General features: G+C 37.3%; 2 protein-coding genes across 2 annotated transcripts; both read left to right on the plus strand.

Moving 5' to 3' along the window:
- Positions 1-1,505: 1,505 nt before the first annotated feature.
- LOC108475062 (uncharacterized) lies at positions 1,506-7,456 on the plus strand. The gene is made up of 7 exons (XM_017777068.1): positions 1,506-1,622; positions 1,794-2,063; positions 5,422-5,574; positions 5,718-5,967; positions 6,239-6,494; positions 6,541-6,673; positions 7,058-7,456. Exons 1-7 carry the CDS (start codon positions 1,506-1,508, stop codon positions 7,454-7,456), a joined length of 1,578 nt encoding a protein of 525 aa, XP_017632557.1.
- A 12,937-nt stretch (positions 7,457-20,393) lies between these two features.
- Positions 20,394-21,723, plus strand: LOC128290545 (uncharacterized). The gene is made up of 2 exons (XM_053026237.1): positions 20,394-20,727; positions 20,789-21,723. Exons 1-2 carry the CDS (start codon positions 20,394-20,396, stop codon positions 21,721-21,723), a joined length of 1,269 nt encoding a protein of 422 aa, XP_052882197.1.
- The last annotated feature ends 3,596 nt before the right edge of the window (positions 21,724-25,319 follow it).

The raw sequence follows: 25,319 nt of genomic DNA on the forward strand, positions 1-25,319 counted from the left end.
GGCAAGGCAAACGGGAGTGTGTCCAGGCCATGTGTGGCCATAGTAGTGCAGGGTTCACACGGGCAACGAACATGGGCATGTGTCTTAGCTGTGTAACTCACTATTTATGGTTTAATACCACACGGCCAGGGACATGGGCTTGTGCCCAAACCCTGTGAGTCACACGGCTTGTGTCCAGGTCGTGTGGCATGTTAATGAGGCTCGAAATCTATTTTTGAGCTTGTGAGTGTTGCTCAACACTGATATTGGCCTCCCCAATGTATGAATGATTGAATTTGATTATATGAGAACCGTCTGATACTCTAAGAATGATGTATGAATAACATAATTATATGTGTACTGTGATACTTATTTTAATGTTGAATTATCTTATCTACTTTTGAAACAATTTAGAATGACTGAATACATGTTATAGATATTTGAACTTTGCATTTGCATGGGTTGGAATATTGTGATGAAGGAAGTAATCTATTCTAAATTAGTGGCTAAGCCATAATGCATATAAATCTGATTCTGGCGCTTTGTCGTATTTCGATCTAGCAGCTAAGTTGTGTCTTTGTAAAAGTGTCAAACGGATATTCTAAGAAATGCAAGGTTTGTTGGGCATTGAATGTCTTTAGAGGTCTGTTGGGATGGCCAATTACGGTGTGTAGTAATGGGGGTAAGAATATTGTATTTGAATTTGATCTGTAGCATATATGAAACCGATAATGGTTATATATATAACTAATCAGTTTTGAATTTGAACTGAAATTACTTCTGTACCAAACTGAATCTTCGAATTTGGAACTATTTTATAAATGTGGTCTAGTTGAATAAACTTCTTTTACATATGAAGTTCACAACTCATTTTATTATCGATTGGATTTCAAGTGGTACTCAAACTTCAACAAGATGGCGCCGCGGGAGCCCAGTCAAGCTTTTATCTTTTTTAAATTACTACTAGTATGAAATTTGGTATTCTGTGATATTCTAATGTTGGAAACACTTCATGTTTAGTTAATTTTTGTGTGGATATTACGTGATGAATGGTTCATTTTGACTGCGTTATAAATGTGGTGTCTTTAGTGTCCTTGATGTAACCCTCTGGACTTGGTCTAGACGTTTAGGCCGGGTTTAGGGTTTTACATTTAGTGGTATCAAAGCTAGATTTGTCAACACTAGGACTGTGTTTGGGGCTCATAATGTGTGATAAAGTAATTAGGTTATAAGTTACTATCTGAATTAATCTTGAAACTAAGACTTTAATGAATAACTGAGCCTCCGCGCTAATCCTGTAAGTATTTTTATTATGTTGAATGATTGTGTTACCTAAATTGTTGTCAGTTTAAATGTTTTTACGTGAATTAGTGAAATTATCCCGTTGGATGTTTGAACTGATATGTGCACTTTGACATTGTAACTAGATTGCCATAATGAGTTTGCACGGTAGTCGTGGATGATGTATTCGAGGGTGTCGAGGACGCTGATGAGGAACTTGAGCGGAGACATCCTCTGTGGGTAGTATGCCTAACTTGGAGGCCAGTGAAACAATTGGTACTCCTACTGGTGAGACAGAGTCCCAGACCTCGACGACTGGGGACGACGCATTGTCCCTAGCAATGATTCAAGCATTGAAGAAGGTCACAGGGGCCCATTTAGGATCAAAAGCCTGAGGGTCAGTTACTGAACGACTCCAGTCGAATAGGGCTGAATTGTTCAGGGGCGTCATAGGAGTCGCTCCTATTGTTGCTGAATATTGGCTCAAGGTTACTGAGCGTATTATGACTGATCTTGACTGAACTCCCACTCAGGAATTGAAGGGTCCTGTATCCCTACTCCGGGACGAAGCTTACCAGTGGTGGTTGACAATTGAGCAAGGTACTCAGCCTGAACAGGTTAACTGGGATTATTTCAAGAACGCCTTCCAAGGTAAGTATGAAGGGGCGAGTTATGTTGAGGCTCACCGACATGAGTTTATGAGCCTAGTTCAGGGCGAACGATCTGTGGCTGAATATGAAGCTGAGTTTCTACGACTAAGTAGGTATGCACGGACTTTGGTAGAGTTTGACTACAGCAAGTGCGTGAGTGTAACACCCCGATCCCGAGACCATCACCGGTGTCGGACACAAGGGGTTAACAAGCCAAGTCCACATATTTTGCCCACCAATTTGACATTTCCAGTCGGGCTGGAAAACTGCGTCACTGTCGCCTTAAAAATCATATCTCGAGTTTCAAAACTTGGAAACTGGTTTCGTAAATTTTCCATGAATTTAGACTCATATATCCATCCATGGATTTATTTCTAGAATTTTTGGTCGGGCCAATTGGTACAGTTTATTAGTTAAAGTCACCCATGTTACAGGGATCGACTGCTCTGACCTTCGCGCGTTACAACTTGAATATCTCTCTGTACAGGGCTTTAATACTGGTACCCTTTATTTCTAATGAAACTAGACTCAAAATGGAATCTGCACATATAAGGCATGACTCATAATTATTTCTGGATAATTTATAGTAAATTTTTAAATTTGTGACAGGGGACCCAGAAACCATTCTGGCCCTGTCTCACAATAGCTTTAATATCTCTTAACAAGTAACTCCTATGACCATTTCGTTTCTTCCATATGAAAATAGACTCATCAAGATTCATTTATATAGCTGATTCACTATTTAATACCATTCCTACAAATTTTGGTGATTTTTCACATTCACGTTACTGCAGCTGGCAGCATCTGTTTTTTAAGGTAGGTCTTACCTATTTTGTAGTCTCCATGAACCAACTAGTCTTGCCATACATAGGTCCACATATGATCATTTTAACCATGCCAATGGCTGATCATGTGACGAACATTCCATTTCCAATTCATAGTCACATCATGACACCATATATATATATACAAACGCAAATAGTCTAAGTTCATTCTTCACTTTTACGAGCCATTTTCGCATGGCCGTACACATATACATCACCACATTTTTAAACCAACAAGGGGTAGTCCTATACATGCCATTTCAAAGTTCAACCAAAATTTATACCAAAATAGAGGCGTTGATAGTGTGGATGACTTCGACTTTAATGATCCCGAATCCGATTGCTATCGAGCAAAATCTATAAGACAGAGAGCCAAAGCAACGGGGTAAGCATTTTTATGCTTAGTAAGTCTCAAGGAATAAAATCAGCTTTAATTAAAGCATTACATTCACATAACCAAATACATCATTTCACTAATACACATTCACATAATCATACTTACTTCACCATCCCAACTCTTAGGTTCATACACAATTAACGGCTTCGTTAAGGCCGATAACTCGTTCCATCATAGGAGCGGATATGCATACGCTCTTACTCCTTGCGCGCAAAGCACACACCACACTTACCTTGTTATTGGGAAATTTCACAAGTGTATTAGCTGAAATTTTCCAGCAAGCTTATAATTTTCAAATCACATACCTTCGGAGCTTAACCGGATATAGCTACTCGTTCAAACGCCTTCGGGACATAGCCCGGATATGGTAACCCGCACCAAGGCCTACGGGACTTAACCCGGATATCACGATTGCACAAATGCCTTCGGTCTTAGCCGGATAGAATGACTCGCACGAATGCCTTGGTCTTAGCCGGATATAGCCACTAGCACCATTGCCTTCGGGTCTTAACCCGGTTATAATTTCCAGCATAATTGTCTTCGGGGCTTAGCCCAGATATTATTCAATTTCTCATGCACACATACATCAATAATCATTGGACATACATATTTCATTTTCGTTACTAAGGCTCAAACACAATTATAATCATTAGCATAATCGCCTTTGGGACTTAGCCCGGGTATCATTCGAATACTCATACACACATAAATCAATAATCAATACATCCATATTTCATTCCACATAATTCAATTAAGGTCACTTCTTGAGGACTTACCTCGGATGTTGTCGAACGGCTTTTACGGCTATTCGATCACTTTTTCCTTCCCTTGTCCAATTGTGGCCCTCTAAGCTCTTGAGCTAATTCAAACAAATTCAATTTATTAAAACCTCATTGTGCTAGCTTATGGCGAATATGACAAGGAGTTTAAATGGTCATATGGCCACCCTTTAGCTTGAATACACAATGGTCATGCACATTTTATACTACATCAAGCAATTCAATACAATTCATTCGAGCATCAAGGAAAAGCTAAGGCCTTCAATAGGCTACCTAAGGCCGAATATTCATGTCCATGTTGAGGCCAATTATGCACTTAATACCTCACAAAACAGCATGCATTTTACTAGTTAATGCTTTGCATATTGTAGCTCAAAACTTATATTATAGCATCAAGCACTCATATGTGTGCTAGGCCGAATGTGCTTGCAATTTCACAATCATTCTTCAACATCTTCTTCTTTAAACAAACATATTCATCACTTAGTTCACAACCAAAACATCATGTGCAAACATATATATACATATATGAGCATGGCCGAATTTCAAGGTGGCCATAGCCATCCAAAACACAAATTTTAACTAACATGCAAGAAGCATGAACCATGCTCATGAATGCATCATGGCGAATATGACAATCATGCCCTTTTCAACTTCAATCATGGTTAAACAAAAGAAAACTCAAAATCTTACTCATGAGTAGACAATCCATCATTGCATGCATCATCATCAAGCTTCACACTTAGCATGCAATGGCTTTATCACCATAACAACTTTGGCCAAATACCATTTCCATGGCATAACAAAGATTTGAGCCATGGCTAACATGCACATCAAGTTAGCAACCAAAACATGCATGAAACTCCTAACACAACCTCATACATACCTTAATCTTGATGCCAATTTAGCCAAATCACCTTCTAGATCTCTTCTAAACCAAGCATGAAGCAAAAATCCTCTTTCTTCCTCCTTATGATTTTCGGCCAAAAGATGAGAAAGGATGAACACAACAAATTTTTTTCTTCCTTCTTTCTCAACTCACGGCAAGGGGGATTACCACACTCACACACATTTTTTTTTCATTCTTTTCTTACCCATGTTTATTTGTTTATTATTTCTCCCTAATGCCCAACAAAACATGTTTCATGACATGTTTAGCCCATATCTCTTTGTCATGGCGGCCATCACTTGTACAAAGGGAATTTGACATGCAAGTCCATTATTTTGCATGCATGCTTTAATTAGTCATCACACATTTCCCCATCATACTTTCAAAGTTCACTACTAGGTCCTTTCTAGTGAAATTCACCTTTATAACACTAAATCAATCATCAAAAAATGTCATACATGAATACACACATATTATAGGCATCGAAATAAATTTTAAATTATTTTTATGCCTCGGTTTTGTGGTCCCGAGACCACCTTCCGACTAGGGTCAATTTTGGGCTGTCACAGTGAGGTTTAAGGAGGGATTGAGATATGATCTGCGAGTTCTGATACCTCCTTAGTGGGAGCGGGTTTTTCTAGTTCTAGTTGACAAAGTAAAGATAGTGGAAGAAGTGAAGCACACTGAACACAAACGGCGTGATCGTGAGAGGGATCAGAGCGAAATTAAGAGAGATTCTGGTCCTTCTGGTCCTAGTCAGCGCCACAAGAAATGGGTGAGATTTAACAGGACCCGAGAGCCGAGACACCAGCTGTAGGTACTGAGATTCAGCTGTGCAGTGATTGTGGGAAACACCATCTGGGAAAATGCTAGAGGAAGTTAGGAGCATGCCTCTATTGTGGGTCGGTGAAGCACTAGGTTAGGGATCACCCCCGTAGAACAGATCAAGTGCCAGTTGCAGCACAAACTCCAACTCTGGATTCTATTCAGCCTCCGAGAGTGGTTCAACAACCACTTAGAGGTCGTAGTGCTAGTAGAGGTGGTAATGGATCTAGGAGAGGACAGAGAGCACTGGGTAGAGGTGCAGGTCAGACTGAGGCTCATCAACAGGCTCTAGTATATACGGCAAGACGCCGCGAGGACTGCGCTGATACTGATGTCATTGCAGGTATTTTCTTTATTCATTTTGTATCGTACTATGCTCTCATATATATTGGTTGTACTCACTCGTATATAGCTAGTGTTGTTTCTGCAAATCTGGGTTTAACTGCTGAAAATAATACTAGAGAGTTTTCTATGATTTGTCCTTTGGGACAGTCAGTACAGGTTAATAGAATATATAGGCGGGTACCCTTAGAGCTCTATGGTATTTCTAGTTGATCTGATAGAGTTACCCTTTAATGAGTTTGATTTGATTCTGGGAATGCATTGGCTTGTAGAATATCAGGTCAATCTAGATTGTTTAACTAGGAGAGTTACTTTGAGAACAGATGAGAATGACGAGGTGGTCATTGTTGGTGAGCGTCGAGATTACCTCTCTAATGTAATCTCCGCTCTTGTAGCAAATAAGTTAGTCCGAAAAGGGTACGATGCATACCTTGCCTACATATCTGATTCTGTTCCCGCAAAGCTTTCTGTAGGAACTTTCTGTACTATAAGGGAATTCCCAGATGTTTTTCCTAAGGAATACCCGGGGTACCTTCAGATCAGGAGGTGGAATTTGATATTGATATGTTACTAGGTATGGCTCCGGTGTGCATTGCACCCTATCGCATGGCACCGAAGGAGCTGATCGAGCTAAAACCTCAGCTTCAGGAACTTCTCGACAGAAGGTTTATCCAACTGAGCATGTCTCCGTAGGGGGCATCGGTACTGTTTGTTAAGAAAAATACGAGTCGATGAGAATGTGCATAGACAATAGATAGTTGAACAAGTTACACGTTACTGAGGATTGAAAACTTGTTTGACCAGTTTCAAGGAGCATCCGTCTTCTTCAAAATTGATTTACGTTCTAGTTACCATTAGCTCAAGTTCAAAGAGAATAATGTGTACAAAACTGCCTTTAGGACTCGTTACGGTCATTACGAGTTCTTGGTGATGCGTTTCGATTTGACGAATGCCCCATGGTGTTTATGAATTTAATAAATTGGGTGTTTCAACCGTACTTGGACCAATTAGTAGTGTTTTTTATCGATGATATCCTAATCTACTCTAAAACTAAAAGTAAGCATGATAATCATCTTCGCATTGTACTTCAGATACTCTTAGAAAAACAGTTGTATGCCAAGTTTAGTAAGTGCGAGTTTTGGTTACAGGAAGTCACTTTTCTGGGTCATGTGGTAACTGTGGAAGGGATCCGAGTCGATCCCAAGAAAATAGAAGCTATTGTTGAGTGGAAACAACCAAAAAATGAATTTGAGCTTCGTAGCTTCCTAGCTTTAGTCAGTTACTATCATAGGTTTGTCGAGGGATTTTCTCTAATTGCATCACTTCTAACAAAGCTGCTGCATAAGAATGCTCCATTAGTGTGGTCTGAGGCACAACAGTCTAGTTTCGGTAAGCTCAAGTCTATTCTGACACAAGCTCCTGTCTTAGTTCAACCTAAATTGGGTCAGAAGTCTACTGTATACAGTGATGCGTCACTCGTCTGGTTTTAAGTCCTGAGATAGTTTTTGAAACTAAAAACACTGTGAAAGTAATTTGAGACCATTTAAAAGTCACATCTGATCGGCAGAAATCTTATGCTAATTTAAAAAGAAAGAACATCGAGTTTTCTGTAGGTGATCAGGTATTTTTGAGGGTATCGCCGTGGAAAAAAGCCTTATGATTTCAACGCAAGGGCAAGCTAAGCCCGAGGTTTATTAGGCCTTACCATATCTTGAAGTGTGTTGGACTAGTTCCGTATCAATTAAAATTATTGCCAAAGCTAGAATAAATTAATGATGTGTTTCATTTCTTGATGCTGAGACGGTATCGGTTGGATCCGTCGCATATTGTTCCAGTCAACGTGATCAAATTGCGACCGGATTTAACATTTGAAAAAGAACCTCTCCAAATCTTGGAATGTGATGTTAAGGTACTGATAAAGAAATTTGTTCATCTAGTAAAAGTTTTATGGCGAAACCATGGTATTGAGAAGGCCGCGTGATAACCTAAAGAATCGATCAGACGACAGTATTTGTATCTATTTGGGTCAGGTAAATTTCGAGGTTTAAATTTCTTTTAGGCGAAGAGAGTTGTAACACCCCAAAAATTTTGAGAATTTAATTGTGAGAATTTGCAGTAATTAATTCTCTATATTTGTGGTTGTGTGCTCTACTTATGTGATTAGGGTTTGGAGTTCAAGTCACATTGTTAACACTTTTATTATTTTTTAAAACAACCCTTGTCCATATATTATATAATTAAGTTTAATTTAGTGTAAACCTATGACAAGAATGAGCCTACTAGTTCACTGGTTAAGCATTTGTCAGTATTCTGTCTAGTTTTGAGTTCGAATCCCAAGGTATGTGATAGGGAACATTCTTTTTGCTAAGTGCTAGTATCTGACTAGAAGTTATTAGGAATTAAAATTTTCGTCATCTTCCATTCGTTTCTTCTAGTCACTGTTCTTTATTTTTTTTTCCTTTTTCCTGCTTCCTATTCTTTTTTATTCTTTAATTTTCTTCTTCATTTTGATCACGGTCGTAAGTAAGTATGGGTCTAGAAGAAGTTATACACTGTTAATTGCATTGATTGAAAAGTTAGTAAGTAAGTTTCATTATCAATTAGTTAAATTATGAGGTTTATGTTCTGAATTGGGCATCCCAAGCGTATTGTGTAATCTCTGATAATTAGTCATTTGGTTTCCTCTTAGGCGGGGGTGTCGGGTGTAGCAAACCTCAACTTGACAAATTGAGTAATCATTGTTGACTTTCCGGTAAGTTTGATTTCGTAGAAGGTTTCGTGTCAAAACCTTTGACATAAAGTATTTCGTGTAAACTGTGCGTTATTGTCGATAAAGTTGGTTGATTGAGTTATTGGATGGTCGTTTTAGGCTTCAGAGACTCTCTTAGTTGTTGTTGCTTTGAAATCTCTCTAGATGCATGCCAAAAAATATGGTTGTCGACGCCACATGGCCAGGCACACAGGCATGTGTGCTAGGCCGTATGAGCCACATGGCTGTATGCTAGGCTATGTAGTTGGCCATGTAACTCACTGTTTATTGATTTGGCGTTACACAGGCAAGGCACTCAAGCATATGTCTAGGCCATATGGCCATATTAGTGCAAGGTTCACATGGGCAATGGACACAGGCATGTGTTTGGACTATATAACTCACTGGTTATGGCTTAAGGCCACACGGCCAGGGACATGGGCGTGTGCCCAGGCCGTGTAAGTCACACAGGCGTGTGTCCAGTCCGTGTGGCATGTTAATGGGGTCTGAAACCTATTTTTGAGGCCGTGAGTGTTGCTCAACACTGATACTGCCGTCCCCAATGTATGAATGATTGGATTTGATTATATAAGAACTGCCTGGTACTCTGAGACTGATGTATGAATAACATAATTGTATGTGTACTGTGATACTTATTCTGATGTTGAACTGTCTTATCTACTTTTGAAATAAATTAGAACGACAATGCATTTTATAGATATTTGAACTCTACATTTGCATGAGTTGGGATATTGTGAAGAATGAAGTAATCTGCTCTGAATTAGTGGCTAAGCCACAATGCGTATAAATCTGGTTCTGGTGCTTTGTCTCATTTCGATCTAGCAACTAAGTTGTGCCTCTGTACAAGTGTCAAATGGACACTCTAAGGTGTGTAGGGTTGGTTGGGCATTGAATGTCCTTAACAGTGTATTGGGATGGCTAAAGACGGTAGGTAGCAGACGGGGGTAGGAATATTCCATCTGAATCTGATCTGTAGTGTATATGAAACCGAGATTGCTTATATATATATATATAACTAATCTATTTCTGAACCTGAACTGAAATTACTTCTATACCAAACCGAATCTTTGAATTCAGAACTATTTTATAAATGTGTTCTAGTTGAACAAACTTCTTTTACGCATTGAGTTCATAACTCATTTTATTATTGATTGGATTTCAGATGGTACTTAAACTTGAAGGGGACGGCGCCGCGAGAGCTCGGTCAAGCTTTTATCTTTCTTTAAATTACTGCTGGTAGGAAATTCGGTATCTTGTGATATTGTAATGTTGGAAAGACTTCATGATTAGTTAATTATTGTGTGGATATTACATGATGAATGGTTCATTTTGACTGCGTTATAAATATGGTGTCTTTAGTGTCCTTGATGTAACCTTCTGGACTTGGTCTAGACGTTTAGGTTGGGTTTAGGGTGTTACACTCTAAAATTTGTCTTGTTTGCTGCCAAAAATCCTTCCTTGTGTAGATCTTAAACCGATCCCTTTGTTACCACCATTGAAGATGTTGTCGCCCTTGAAACACCATTTTTTGGTTGTTGTTTTTCTTTCTATTTCCTACAAATCCTTCCTATCATTTTCTTCACTTTTTACTTGTTTAAACAACCCCTCACTTTGTCGTTTTAGTTTACATTTGATTTCATTTAAATCACCGTCACGGATCTAGTCTTCTGGAAGCATAAGTGTTATTTTTCAGTTAAATCTTATGTCGTTTTTCTCCTCTATTATGTTCTATTTTGGTCGATTGTCATTAGAGTCATAGTTGTATTACCTTACCGATTTTTAATGATTTTTATGTTGAAAGATCGAATCTAAACTCCAAGGATCAGCAGTGACGACAAACCTAATTCGCATTTTCGTTTAGTAACAAAATAATGTAAGTTGATCTACTAAAGTTGGATATGAAGTGTCACTATGTAGTATTGATTGGCCGAACACCATTTTAGGTTGATTCTAACCTTGATTTGTCCATGTGTGTGTTTAGATTCGTTCGATTTTAGAGTCGTGGGAAATTGTGAATTTATAATTGGCACTGCAGACTTGCGTAATTCCGGTATGGGACTTAATTAAATGTGAATTGTGTATGTGAGTAATTCTTGTTTGATTTGGCTAAATGTTAAAAGCACTTTTTGGGATTGTCTGAATGCAAATTCATTAACATGTTTTTCAAATAGTTTGCCATTATTAAGGTTGATTATTTGTGTGTTTGTGACGTGCATTGTATTGTATATTATGAAAATTGTTAATGTTTCTTTGGATGCATGTATAACATGCGAATCTCTGTGACTTTGCTCGAATTGCATATTAAGTATACCCTGAGTATATTGTCTATTGTTGTTTGTTACATACCATTGATTCCATTGATTGATTGATTGAAAGTATGCAAGTCATACACTGAAACTATTACTAAAAGCATGTTAAGCATTCCATTGTTTAGCACTATATTTTTTTTTTGTCATGCATGATTGTGTTTTATTCATAGCATATCATATTGCATTGCATGGGAATTGTAACAGCTCGTTTTTAGTGGTATAAAAAACTATGGTTTTGGGACCACAGTTTCGACGAGTAAATTATTATTTTAATGTTGATTTAATGTTTACGGGATTATATTAGGGTTGTATTAAAATTTTGTTAAGAAATTTTGATGTTTAAATGGTTAATTAAGAAAAAAGGACTAAATTGTTAAATGTATAAAAGTTTAATTCTATTAGTTAAAAGGGTCAAATAACTATGAAATTTTAAACTAGTGGATTTATGTGGTAATTACACCATTTAATGAATTAGTGGACCAATATCGACATGAATTTGATGTTTTGTATAGTTAACAACCAAGGTTAAAATGGTAATTTAATAAATAAATTAAAATAAAAGAAACTAAAAGATGGTATCATCTTCATTGTTGTCTTTTCCATTGATTTTGATAGCAATGGAATAGCCATTTTAGGGCTTGAAGTTCGACTAGCTAAGGTGCTTTCACGGTATATGATTTCAGTCCCTTTTTAATAATTTTTATGTTTTAAGATCATTTTAGCTTAATCTAGCTAGCCTGAGGGTTAATTTGTAAAACTGTTAAAGGTTGAGGGACTTGCCATGAATGCTTTAGAATGAGTTTTTATGTTAATTGATAGATTATGAATTCTTGTTGAAAAATAAACAAGTTTTGTTATGTGGTTTTGATAAATTTTATGGAATTGGGATTAAATTGTTAAAGGTATAAATTCTAGGGTTTTATTGTGAACTGATGGTAAATATGGGTTGTTTCAAGGTCTCTTGTATTTTTTATTAATATGGATTTAGATTAAAATGGTTAGACTTTAAGTTATAAGCTTAAGGACAAAATTGTAAAAAAGTTAAAATGTTAGGGGTAAAATGGTAATTTTGCATAAATATGAGATGTGTATTAAATTGAATACTAGAAGTGTATAATTGATTTAAATTACCTATTTATGATCAAGATAAACCATGTTTGGTCTTAAATCGAGGAAAAGTTAAAGCTTCAAACTAATTTGATTCTACATCTAAGCCCTAGTTATCGAGGTAAGTTCGTATGAACTGTGTTCGTTTTAATGTTAGTTAATTAAACCTATGCTATGATGTAATATAAATGAATCAATATCTATAAATGTATCCATACTATGATGAATTGACGGTTATAAAGTCTCGTTTGAACTTTAGGAATTCTTAGGATACAAATGGCATGTCATTAGTGATTTCATATTTCGAGTGCTAGTCTTGAATGTCCTACCAATGACTGAGGTCCTGCATTTGTTGCAGATACTCTACAGCTCGTGTAAGTAGCACCATGTAGCTTACATTCCGACCCACAGCTCGTGTGAGCAATGATGTAAATGAAAGGTTATGGTTATATGTAAAGACACACATTGTGTGAGCTTTCCCGAGTATCCGATGAAATTCTAGATGGTTCAACGGGTATGAAAAGGGAACGTAATGGTAAGTATTCAAATGGAAGGAATCATGAATCTGTGAAAACGATTTATGATCTAAATGATGTGGTTAAATATGTAATTCTACTTATGCTATGGATGAACTCATTTATATCGTGGACAAGTGCACTAACTTTTGAATTAATGATGTTGTTTAGGCTTATACTAAGCATTTGGAATGGAATGGTAAGTAAGTAAATGGAATTGTTCATAATCTTATGAAAAGGTTGATGAATATGTGATGTATCTTATGAAATCCACTTATGCTATAAATGAATTCATATGTGATGTTGATGAACTTATTATTTTGTGAGTTTGATGATATTGTATAGGCTCATACTAAGCTTATGGCATATGTTTTGGTTTATACCTATTCTATGATTGATTATAAAAATGGTAAGTTATGTTTAAGGTTTATACGAGCTTACTAAACACTCATTGCTTACATAGTTATTTTCCTTGCTTTATAGATTTTCGGAAGCTCAATCGGTTGGAAGCTCATCGAAGACCTATCACACTATCCAACAGTTAATTTGGTAGTTCTTAAGCATTTTGGCCAAGATTTATAATGGCATGTATAAGGTGTTTGTAATGGTATTTTGATGAATGAGTTAATAGTTTTGGCATGTATAATTTTAGAAACTTATGTTGGTTTGGTACCATTTGATGCTTTGTCAAACTATGTAAGTTTGGTAACTTTATTATGCATGTTTATAAGGCTCTTTATGGTATGTTTGGAAAGGTTTGATTTGGTCACTTTTTGGCATGTTTTGGTAGGAAATTGAACTAGGTTATGATGCTTGAAATAAGGAGTTGTTTGTTTTGGTATGTTCTGTTTGGATCATGTTTAAGTCCCTTTAAAGTGTGCTTGTAACATCCCAAAATTGGGTCTAGTCGGAATAGTGGTTTCGGGACCACAAATCTGATGTCAAAATATTTATCTTATGATTATTATGAGGCCTATAATATGAAAGTAAGCATGTGCTAAAGTTTCATGAAGAAATTCTTAGTGTAAGGTGTCTAATTGGAAATTAAGGACCAAAATGAATAAATTGCACAACTTGGATTTTAGAAGCAATTTGCATGAAATTGCTTTAGATTATTAATTAGAAGGTCTTAAAGAGTAATTTTTCCAATTTCTAAGTTTTTGGACAAAAATGGGCATGCATGGAAAATTTTGAAAGTTCAGTAAAGAAGGGCATTTTGGACATTTGGTAATAAAATCAATAAAAAGGGGAAATGAAGGCAAAAACTGGCCATTCTTCTCCCTCTTGCTACTAAAATTCAAAGGGACACCATAGCTAGGGTTTCTTCACTTCCCAAGCTCAATAGTAAGTGACTCCTAGCCCCGTTTTTCATGTTCTTTATATTTTTTAGATCCTTGGAACATGTTCTCTCCATTTCTACCCATATTTTAAGCTAGGGTAAGAACATGTTCTCTCCATTTCTACCCATATTTTAAGCTAGGGTTCATGTATGCAAAATGACTCATGTGCGACATGTTTGTTCTTTGATTATTTATGGGGGAATATGAAGTTAGATGTGTGTTAAATATCTTTTCCTAAGTGATTTTCATGAAAAATCCCTAAAAGGATATCTTTGCAAAAGGTACAAAATATGTGGTAGAAATGTGAAATAGAGGAAAATGTGGCTAGTATGAGTTTATAATACATTCGGCTAGGCTTGGGTAACCAAGGATGTAGCACCCCAAACCCGGCCCAGAAGTTATGGCTGGATCCGGCATGCCACATCAAAAACGTAAAAAAAAAATTTCCATTCTAAGTCCAGAAAATCGTACTTGATGTTCAAAAGATTAGTTCATTAAAGGTTAAAGTGAATGGAAGTCATGCACCGTAGGAAACCGGAAAAGAGGTGGTGAGTCCATCGGATTTGCTAAGTACCAAGCTCCTTCGGATCCAATCCTAGACATGCATACCGCCATTGCCACACTTTAACGTCATGGATATTTCTAGGAAACCGATTTGATTAAGTCATTTTAGGAAAAGTGATTAATTTTGGAAAATACTTTCATTGCGGAAGCTTTGCTTGTTGTCGTGTTATTTTGAAATCAACTGTTGTTTTTGAAAACGCACCCTAAAGCTATCCAATTTCAATAATTAAAATAAGTATTACCTATCTTAGTAATACATATAAAAAAAACCATCAAAAATAAATAAGCGGCCTTATTACATTTAAAAACCCAAAACTTCAAATGTAAATAAAAGGATGTCCAGTTCACGGAAGAAAATCAAACTTTCGAGCAATTGGCCACTCAAATTCCCTCACAGCTCCAAGCCCACTATGGTTGGGGATTACCTGCGTGGATGAAAATAAAAGGGGTGAGTTTGGAGAAACTTAGTGTGTAAATTAACCCAACCACAGCCTATATCAGCTTAAACCACAGAAATAGAATAAGTTGGCCTTAGCCCAGAACAGAATTCAAAATAAAGCCCATAGGCCCATAACAGAACATAACAGATATTACATGTTTATGCAGAAACCCAACCATATCCAACCGTATACACCCCCGTACCAACCTTACACCGTGTGGGGCGACAACTCGACCCACCCAAATGCTACACACCACAGAATTTGCAGCATGGCTGCCAGAACAGATAATGTGACAGAGTCACCAGATACAGATAATCGTGGCAGAGCCACAAGAACAGATATATGTGGCAGAGCCACCAGATCAAATATTTGTGGCATAGCCACCAGAACGCTTCCTCCATAATATAACCCATGTCCCCATGCAACAGATATATATTCATGGCATACATCATACAGAATCAGATATCATGCTTTTCAGTCAAAATTAACCCTAGGGGTATAACGGTAATTTTGCACCTAGGGGTATAACAATAATTTTCCATACATAGGGGTATTATAGTAATTTAGCTACTTTTAGGGTTTTCATGCATATCCTAACTATTTACGTACTATCAGAACACTTACCGCACATACTTCTTGAATTGGGCCCATTGGCCCATGAACCCGATCTTTGGCCCATTAAGCCCAAATTATCAAAATGTACTAAATCGCGCATCGTAGTTTATTACTTTAGATTACCAAATATACAAACCCAACTATCTTACGAGCATTCACACACTCATAAATTCCCAAAATACCGACTTTTCGCTTTTCGCTTTTGCCAATCTAGTCTATGAGAGGGTGTCGCCATTACACACATTTTGCGACGATATCTTGTGAGATCCACACACGAACCGCCTACAATTGGATTACTAACACGTTAATCTAACTATTCAAATACAAACTACGTATTAACCCCTTACAATATTCGGCCAACCACACCTACAGATCATAGTAAGCTTATAAGAAATCAGTAAGCAACTCATTAACAAATTTTTGTCAATGTTTACCACATAATCATAATTTTACTGAAAGCTGTCTTCCTGAGCAACAGTCACTAAATCATTTATAACTGGAGCTACGAAACTCCAAATCAAGTTCCGTTAATTTTCCCTGAAAATAGACTCATATATCTTCTATCCATAAAATTTTCAGAATTTTTTGTTTAGCCAATCAATACCAGAATTTTCTCAAAGTTTCCCATGTTTCTCTGTTTGACTAATCTGACCACCTTTCATTACGAATCAAATTTCTCATTGTACAGAATTCAAAATATGTTCTTGTTTATTTCATTAGAAACTAGACTCAATAATCTTTAATTACATAATTTATGCAGCTTCTAACTCATCTTCCACAATTTATGGTGATTTTCCAAAGTCACATTACTACTGCTGTCCCAAGCAGATTTATTACCAAATCACTCTTTCACACCTAACTTGCATGCTTGTTATTTAAACATGTATATCACCAATCAATCATCACATATCTATGATTTTACTTAAGTATAATCTCCATTTCATCATTTTAAAGCACAACATGTTAGCTGATTTTTCCCTTTAACATCTAAGGCACATGCATGCTTATTTGTTTGGCTCAACTTCACCTATCTTCCATTTTCAACCATTACCTTCATTTTAATTCATGACTAAATGCTCACAACACAACTAAAAATCAAAATATACTTCAAGAGTTAAGGTAGAATCAAGAAGAACTCATGAACCTCAAAATAGAAGCAAGGTACCAAGAACTTACCTTCAATTTTCCTCCTCCTAATGACCAAATACTCAAGAGCTTTCTCCTCTCCTTTCTCTTCTCTAACTTCAGCTATGATGAACAAAGATGGACAAAACTTTGTTCTTTTCACCCCTTTTTCTTTTAATAAAACTTCATATTTCATCCATTTAATTCTTTAATACAAAAGACATGAAATTCTTATCATGAAACATTTACCTAACCCATTATCATGAAACATTTACCTAACCTATTATCATGGAACATTTACCTAACCTATTATCATGGAACATTTACCTAACCTATTATCATGGAATATTTACCTAACCTATTATCAATTTGTATCAATTTGTACCATAAATTATGGCTATCAAGTGTACATTTTGTCTACAACAACATGATGGCTGGCCACTTCATGTAAAATGGGAGGTTTGTCATGCAAATCCTCCTATTTTGCACTCCTATTTATTTGGCCACTTCAATTTAGCCTATAGCATTTTCAAACATTTTCACATAGGTTCTATTTCTTGATTTCACCCCCTTTTTGTTATGGAACAAAAATTAACTAAAATTGACGGGTTCTATCTTAAGCTTGGGCTTTCTAGAGGCCCACTAACATAATTAAACCTACGCCAACATTCACATGATTCTCAAAAATTGGGGCGTTACAAAGGAATTGCACGTATTTCATTTTACGAGCCTAAGGACTAAGTTGTAAATTTTTCAAATGTTAGGGGCAAAATGGTCATTTTGCCTGGGGGTGAATTTTAGGTCCGAAATAAATAGCCTGAGGTATTAATAATTTATTTTTACTGATATAGACCTCAAGGAACCGGTTCTGGAGATCAATCGTGGAAAACGAAAGGTTTCGGAATAACTGAAATACGAAACCTAAGCAATTACCAGGTAAGTTCGTGTAACTCGAAGGTAAACTATCTTTAAATAAATTAAAGATGTATGTACATGTATGAATTATAATAGTAATATTTATTGCATGACAACTAATGAATTATTAATGTTATGATGAAATGTACCGGTTGAATAAAAAGGGATGTCTGATGGATTACTCGAAAATGAAATAATGGTATAAATGATCTAGCCCGGACAGGTGATCCTATAGTGATCTAGCATCCCGAAGAATATGTGTACTTTGACGGATTTACCCCTGACGGCTAATCCAAATAGGATCTGAATTTAGCCTGGACTGGTAATTTAGACCTAAACTCATAGGAGTATATATCATTGAAGGGGATTTAGCCTGGAATGGTAATCCCGACATTTCTCCGTGAGTTACGTTATGGGGGATTTAGCCTGGACTAGTTTGATGGTAAACGAGATATCCATCGAGATTCCAAGAAATTCGACAGGATTAAATTATTAAATGGGAATAGAGATGTTTGAATTGATGAGCTCATCTATGAAGGATGTTACTTTGTACTGGCATGAGACTAACTTGATGGTTGAGTACATGTGATAGGTAATTTTACTATGAATGTTTGGCCTGAATGTCTTATATGGTTGCATTCTAAATAACCAGTAAGTTTACTTTCCTGTTATCCGGACTTACTAAGCACGTTAATGCTTACCCCCTCTCTTTTCTCTGTTTTACAGACCTTGTGGACTCGTGAAGATTGGAAGATGATTAAAGCATTGTCAACACTATCAACTTGTCTTGCGTTGGTATATAGATACTTTATTTTGTTTCAATGGCATGTATAGGTTTTGGTTATTTTGTGATATGTGTCATTGGTTGGCCTATGTAAAGGTTTAATATTCTTTTTGTATATGGTCATAAGACATGGCTCATTTTGATGTATGCTATGACCTACTAATTGTGCTTGTTTGTGGTATCTTATAAATAGACATACGAAATGTGGCCAAATCACTTGGGATGGTTAGGTCATAATTGACAATAAGTTATAACAATGAGCCAAGTCTAAGTGTGTTTTTGAATGAGATGGAAATCCTAAATACAAAGAGGATAAATTACCATGTACATAACCAATGAGATGAGGTTAACATGCAATAGACCATTTATGGTAGTACTCGGACATATTTAGGCCATGTTAATCATCATTAAGGTTCACGAATATGAGTGGTTATAGAAGGTGACCATTGGCTTAGATTTGTAGCCTCTAAAAGGGTCCACACAGATAGACTCACAGAAGTGTGTCTAGGCCATGTGTGACACACGGTCAGCTCCATGGGTGTGTGGTGTGGCCATGTGTCCCCTACACCTAAAATTTTTAAGTCAGAATGCATGGCAATAAAAACACAGGTAGAGACATGGCCGTGCTTCTCTACTGTATGGAGGACACAGCCTAGCACACAGGCGTGTGTCTTGGCCGTGTTTCCCTAAATGCATGATGAAGTCATAAATAGAATGCTCGAGTTTTTGGGCATGGGCGACAACACGGGCATGTTTATGCCGTGTGAAGAACACGGATGTGTGCTCGGCCGTGTGAGAACCCCTGTAGGTTCGAAATGAAAAATAAATTCAATTAATCCCACACGAGTAAGGGACATGGGTGTGTCCCAAAGCACACGGGCATGTGCATTGCCTCCACACAGGCGTGTGAGGCTTAACCTAGGAAATTTTCCAAAAAACTTTCTTAAGTTATCGGTTTAGTCCCGGACCATTCTTAATGTTGTCTTGGGTCTCGTAGGTCCATAATAGGGACATTATGAATATGATTGATCGGTTTTAATTTGGAACAAAATTTTATAGCCCAAAATTTTCCCGGAAATGTTATGTTCGTGCACAGTAATACCTTGTACCTTGTCCTGGTCTCGGGTACGAGTAAGGGGCGTTACATTTAACAGTATCAGAGCTACGGTTTAGTCGATTCTAGGACTAATGTAGCATATGTCGAGTATATCTATACATGCCATTATACAGGTTATGATAGTGTGACATCTCCTAACCATTTTTAATTGTATTTGAATATAGTAAATGTCTTCCAATCAAGCTCATTATGAGTCCGAGGGAGCCGAGAGCAATGCTCCAGCTTCTGTTCAATGAGCTACTACTAGTAGTAGTAGAAGGCATGTATCTGAAGGCCGAGAAGAGCAAGAGCTCCCTTCTTTAAGATGATGGATGAATGGTTTGGAGATGATTTGAGAAACCGCCCCAATATACCACGACTTCCTCCACCCTCTGCTCGACCTGAAGGAGAAGTGCCACAAGGTGTGGTACCCGTGAGAATTGGTAAGGCCCCTGTGGACAAACATAGGAAATATGGAGCTGAAGAGTTTAAGGCCACAATTTATGACAATACGGAATGTCCTAAATTTTAGCTTGAGAATACCATGAGAGTTCTTGACGAATTGTCTTATACTCTTGAGGAAAGTTTGAAATGTGCGGTGTCGCTATTAAAGGACACTGCATACCATTGGTGGAAGACCGTATCCTCAGTAGCACCAAGAGAGAGTATCACATGGGAATTCTTCCAAGTGGAATTTAGGAAGAAGTATATCAGTCAAAGGTTCTTGGACCAGAAGCGGAAGGAGTTCCTGGAACTCAAACAAGGAAACAGAACCGTGTCAGAATACGAAAGAGAGTTCGTGAGACTAAGTCAGTATGCAAGTGAGTGGGTCCAATCGGAGGCGGAGATGTGTAAGCACTCCGAAGGTCTGAATGAAGAAATCAAACTGTTAATTGGGATTCTTGAAATAAGGGAGTTGGCTACGTTAGCCGATCAAGCCAAGAAAGCGGAGGAACTTAATAATGAAAAAAAACAAGCAAATACAGAAGCTAGAGCTTCGAGTAAGAGGTCTAGCGGCAAAATGCACTCCTTTCTTACGAACAAATCGAAGAGTCAACAAGAACACTCCACTGTATCGGTGGGATATTCAAGCAAAACAAGAAGCTCTAAACGACATAACCCAAGGGCTTCCTCCCCTAAGGTAACTAGTTTGGGGAGTGTAGATGATAAAAAGCCTAGATGTAAGAGCTACAACAAGTTCCATTTTGGGGAATGCTAAATGAAGAGTGGGGCATGTTTTAGATGTGGTTCCCTTGACCACTTCCTTAAAGACTACCCGAAACGAGCCGATATCTAATGTTCCTAATCCTCGAGGTAGACCACCACGACATCCTGGAAGTGCAAGTGGTAGTCGAACTGCTGTCAAGGATACGACTGTAAAATTAGAGGCTCATGCCCCGGCAAGGGCTTATGCGATACGTACCAGAGAGGAAGCTTCAACTTCCAATGTCATTATGGGTACATTTTCTCTTCATAATACTTATGTCATTGCCTTAATTGATCCGGGATTGACCTATTCCTACGTATGTATGAAATTAGTGTCTAGCATGAACATGTTTACGGAATCAACGGAATTTGTAATTAAGGTGTCGAACCCTCTAGGCAACTCAGTATTAGTAGACAAAGTTTGTAAGAATTATCCTTTGACGATTCAAGGACATTATTTTTCGGCAAATCTTATGCTTTTGCTATTTGACGAATTTGATGTAATACTTGGTATGGATTGGTTGACCATCCATGATGTGATAGTAAACTGCAGTAGCAAGTACATGGAATTAAAATGTTCAGATGGTGACATTCTCCGGGTTGATTCAAATGAGTTGAATGCACCGCCAGCTGTGATTACTTCAATGATGGCTCAAAGGTATATGAGGAAAGGATATGAAGCTTACCTTGAGTTCATATTGAATACTAAAGAATCTGAATTGAAGATTGAGTCGGTACTGATAGTCCGTGAATATCCGAACATGTTCCCAGAAGAGTTACCAGGGTTACCTCCTATTAGAGAGGTGGAATTCGGTATTGAGCTAGTACTGGGAACGATGCCCATTTCTATTGCTCCATACAGAATAACCCCTACTGAGTTGAAGGAGTTAAAATCACAGTTGCAAGAATTGACTGACAAAGGTTTTGCAAGACCGAGCTCTTCACCTTGGGTGCTCCCATTTTATTCATGAAAAAGAAAGATGGATCGATGAGGTTGTGCATAGACTACCGGCAACTCAATAAGGTGACTATTAAGAATAAGTATCCTTTGCTTAGGATTGACGACTTGTTCGATCATTTTAGGGGAGCCACCGAATTTTCAAAAATAGATTTGAGATTCGGCTACTACCAGTTACGAGTTATGGAGGCAAATGTGCCTAAGACCGCCTTCAAGACGAGGTATGGTCACTACGAGTTCCTCGTCATGCCTTTTGGTCTAATGAATGCCCCAGTTGCGTTTATGGATTTAATGAATCGTGTATTCTGACCGTACTTGGACAACTTTGTAGTATTATTCATAGATGATATTTTGATCTATTTCCAGAATGAGTCTGAACATGCTGAACATTTGAGAACTGTTTTACAGACTTTACGGGATAGGCAACTCTATGCTAAGTTTGGCAAGAGCGAGTTTTGGCTTCAAGAAGTCGGATTTCTCGGTCATATTTTTTCGGCTGATGGCATCTGAGTTTATCCGAATAAAATTTCTACTATTGTCGATGGAAGCCGCCAAAGAACGTAGTAGAGGTTAGAAGCTTTTTAGGCTATACTGATTATTACCGATGCTTTGTGAAAGGATTTTCGATGATTGCAACTCCCTTGATGAGGTTACTATAAAAAGATGTTAAGTTTGAATGGTTGAAAAAATGTCAGCAAAGTTTCGATAAATTGAAGACATTACTAACAGAAGCTCCAGTTTTGGTACAACCCGAACCGAGAAAAGAATTTGTGATTTACAGCGATGCATCCTTAAATGGACTGGGTTGTGTGCTTATGCAAGAGGGCAAAGTGATAGCTTATAACTTGAGGCAACTGAAGCCACATTAGAAAAATTATCCGACTCATGACCTAGAGCTAGCTGCTATTGTCTTTTCCTTAAAAATTTGGAGACACCATTTGTATGGTGAAACTTGCTTGTATTCATTGATCACAAGAGTTTGAAGTACTTGATGACTCAAAAAGAATTGAATCTGAGACAGCGAAGGTGGCTAGAGTTGATTAAGGATTATGAGCTTGTGATCGATTACCATCCTGGTAAGGCAAATGTAGTCACCGACACGTTGAGTAGAAAGTCCTTGTTTGCTCTGAAGGTTATGAACATGCATTTGGCATTATCCGATGATGGTTCAACTTTGGAGGAGTTGAGAGCCAGACCGACATTTCTCCAAGAGGTTTGCTCAGCTCAGACCAATAATAGTGACTTGCAAATCAAAAGAGCACAATGTGAAATGGGGGTCGAATCAGATTTTCAGATGGATTCTAATGATTGGTTAATGCTTTAAGATAGGGTCTGTGTACCCAAAGATGATGAGCTTATTTTGAAGATTTTGCAAGAGGCACATGATAGTCGTCTGTCAATTCACCCGGAAAGTACCAAGATGTACAATGATTTAAAGACCATGTACTAGTGGAATGGTATGAAAAGAGATATCTCTGAATTTGTGTCGAAATGCTTGATATGTCAACAAGTCAAGGCTGAAAGCTTGTAATGGTTCCCAAATGGAAATGGGACAGGACCACCATGGACTTCGTAACTAGACTACCGATAACCCTAAAAAAGAAAGATGTTGTTTGGGTTGTAGTGGATAGACTAATGAAGTCAGCTCACTTTATTCTTGTACGGATAGATTACTCTCTTGATAGATTGGCCAACTTATACATATCCGAGATTGTGAGATTGCACAGGGTACCGTTGTCGATCATTTCAGATAGAGACCCGAGATTCACTTCGAGATTTTGGAAGAAACTACAAGAAGCCTTGGGTACAAAGTTGATTTCTAGTATGGTGTTCCACCCACAAACTGATGGTCAGTCTGAGCGGACAATTCAGGCCCTTGAGGATATGTTACGGTGCTATTTCCTTGAATTTTAGGGTAGTTGGGAAAAATATTTACCATTGGCAGAGTTCGCCTACAACAACAGTTTTTCAGATGAGTTTAAAGATGGCACCTTATGAGGTGTTATATGGCTAGAAGTGCCGGACTCCATTGTATTGGACAGAACTCAAGGAACATCAGATTCACAGGGTTGATTTAATCAAGGAAACTAAAGAAAAGGTTAAAGTGATCCACAACTATTTGAAAGCGGCATCGGATAGGCAAAAGTCATATGCTGATTTTAAAAGGAAAGAGATTTAGTTTCAAGTCAGAGATAAAGTATTCTTGAAAGTGTTCTTTGGAAAAAAAGTTTTGAGATTTGGCCGGAAAGGAAAATTGAGTCCAAGGTTTTTTGGACCCTACGAGATTACTAAGAAAATTGGACCGTTAGCCTACTACTTAGCACTGCCATCCGAATTAGAAAAGATTCACAATGTTTTCCATGTGTCCATGTTGTGTAGATATAGATCAGATCCCTCACATGTGATTTCACTAATAGAAGTTGAGATTAGACTGAGCATGACCTATGGTGAAGAACCGGTCAAAATTTTGGCTCGAGAAGTCAAACAATTAAGAAACAAGAATATAGCCTTGGTAAAATTTCTATGGGCACAGACACGGAGTGGAAGAAGCCACATGGGAACTGTAACAGTCCAGTATTGACCCTAGTCAAAATAGTGGTTTCGGGACCACAAATTCGAGTCTAAAAAATATTTTAATATTATTTTCTCTGTCTGTGATATGTGAATTTATATCTGTGAAATTTCTGTGATTTAATTTGTCTATTTCTGTGCTTAATTATGAAAAAGGATTAAATCGCGTAAAGTGTAAAAGTTGAGTGCTAGATGCTAAAGAAACTTTTTGTCTTGGCTTTTAAAATAAAGGTCCTTGCATGTCAAATTGCCTATTTATGTTAGTGGTGGACAAACATGGACATATAGTTGGTAAGTTTAATGTTTATTATTCAAGGGCAAAATAGGAAAAAGTAAAATAATTAGTGATATAATAAAATAAAACATGTTAATGGATGTAATGTTCATCCAAACTTGCCGAAATTCAAAGAGAAAGAAAAGAAATAAAAGCATTTAGGGTTCGGCTTGATTAAAGCTCAATTAAGGTATGGATTTTCGTCCGTTTTTGATAATTTCTATGTTTCTGTGATCGTCGCTTAGTGTTCTTCAAAGCCCATGTCTGAATTTTTGTTTCTGTTAAAGATTTCATGAAATGCCATTGTTGATATCATGAGTTTTTTGATGTTTTTGAATGAATTATGAAGGCTTGGTAGATGGTTCATAAGTTTTATCTTTGAGTTTTTGATGAAATTGAGTTATTTGGGCTAAATTGTGAAAATAATATTGTATGGGCTTGTATAGAAGCCATGAAAATTCGGCTAGCCCTTGTTGCAATATGGGCTTGTGTAGAAGCCATGAAAATTCGGCTAGCCCTTGTTGCAAAGAAATTTTACATATTTGTGATTTTATGAAAAATGGACTAAATTGTCAAAGTGTGAAAATGTAAAGGCTAAAATGCAAAGTGCCCTAAATATGTGTATATGGATTGTATTGAATGAAATGAATGATTGAATGGATGAATTTGTATTGTATTAGATCAAGAACAAAGAAAATCAGACTTAGATCAGGGGAAGTCCAAAATAGTTGAATAGTCGACTCGTTTTATCCGAAAATCCGTCC

Source organism: Gossypium arboreum, chromosome 3 (genome assembly GCF_025698485.1).
Source record: "Gossypium arboreum isolate Shixiya-1 chromosome 3, ASM2569848v2, whole genome shotgun sequence".
Taxonomy (NCBI): Eukaryota; Viridiplantae; Streptophyta; class Magnoliopsida; order Malvales; family Malvaceae; genus Gossypium; species Gossypium arboreum.

Coding starts and splice junctions, on each gene's coding strand:
- LOC108475062 (XM_017777068.1), top strand. CDS start 1,506: ATGCCTAACTTGGAGGCCAGTGAAACAATTGGTACTCCTACTGGTGAG. Junction 2,064..5,421: donor AGTTTGACTACAGCAAGTGC/GTGAGTGTAACA, acceptor ATACCTCCTTAG/TGGGAGCGGGTTTTTCTAGT. Junction 5,575..5,717: donor GTCAGCGCCACAAGAAATGG/GTGAGATTTAAC, acceptor GTGAAGCACTAG/GTTAGGGATCACCCCCGTAG.
- LOC128290545 (XM_053026237.1), top strand. CDS start 20,394: ATGTGTAAGCACTCCGAAGGTCTGAATGAAGAAATCAAACTGTTAATT. Junction 20,728..20,788: donor AGATGATAAAAAGCCTAGAT/GTAAGAGCTACA, acceptor GGCATGTTTTAG/ATGTGGTTCCCTTGACCACT.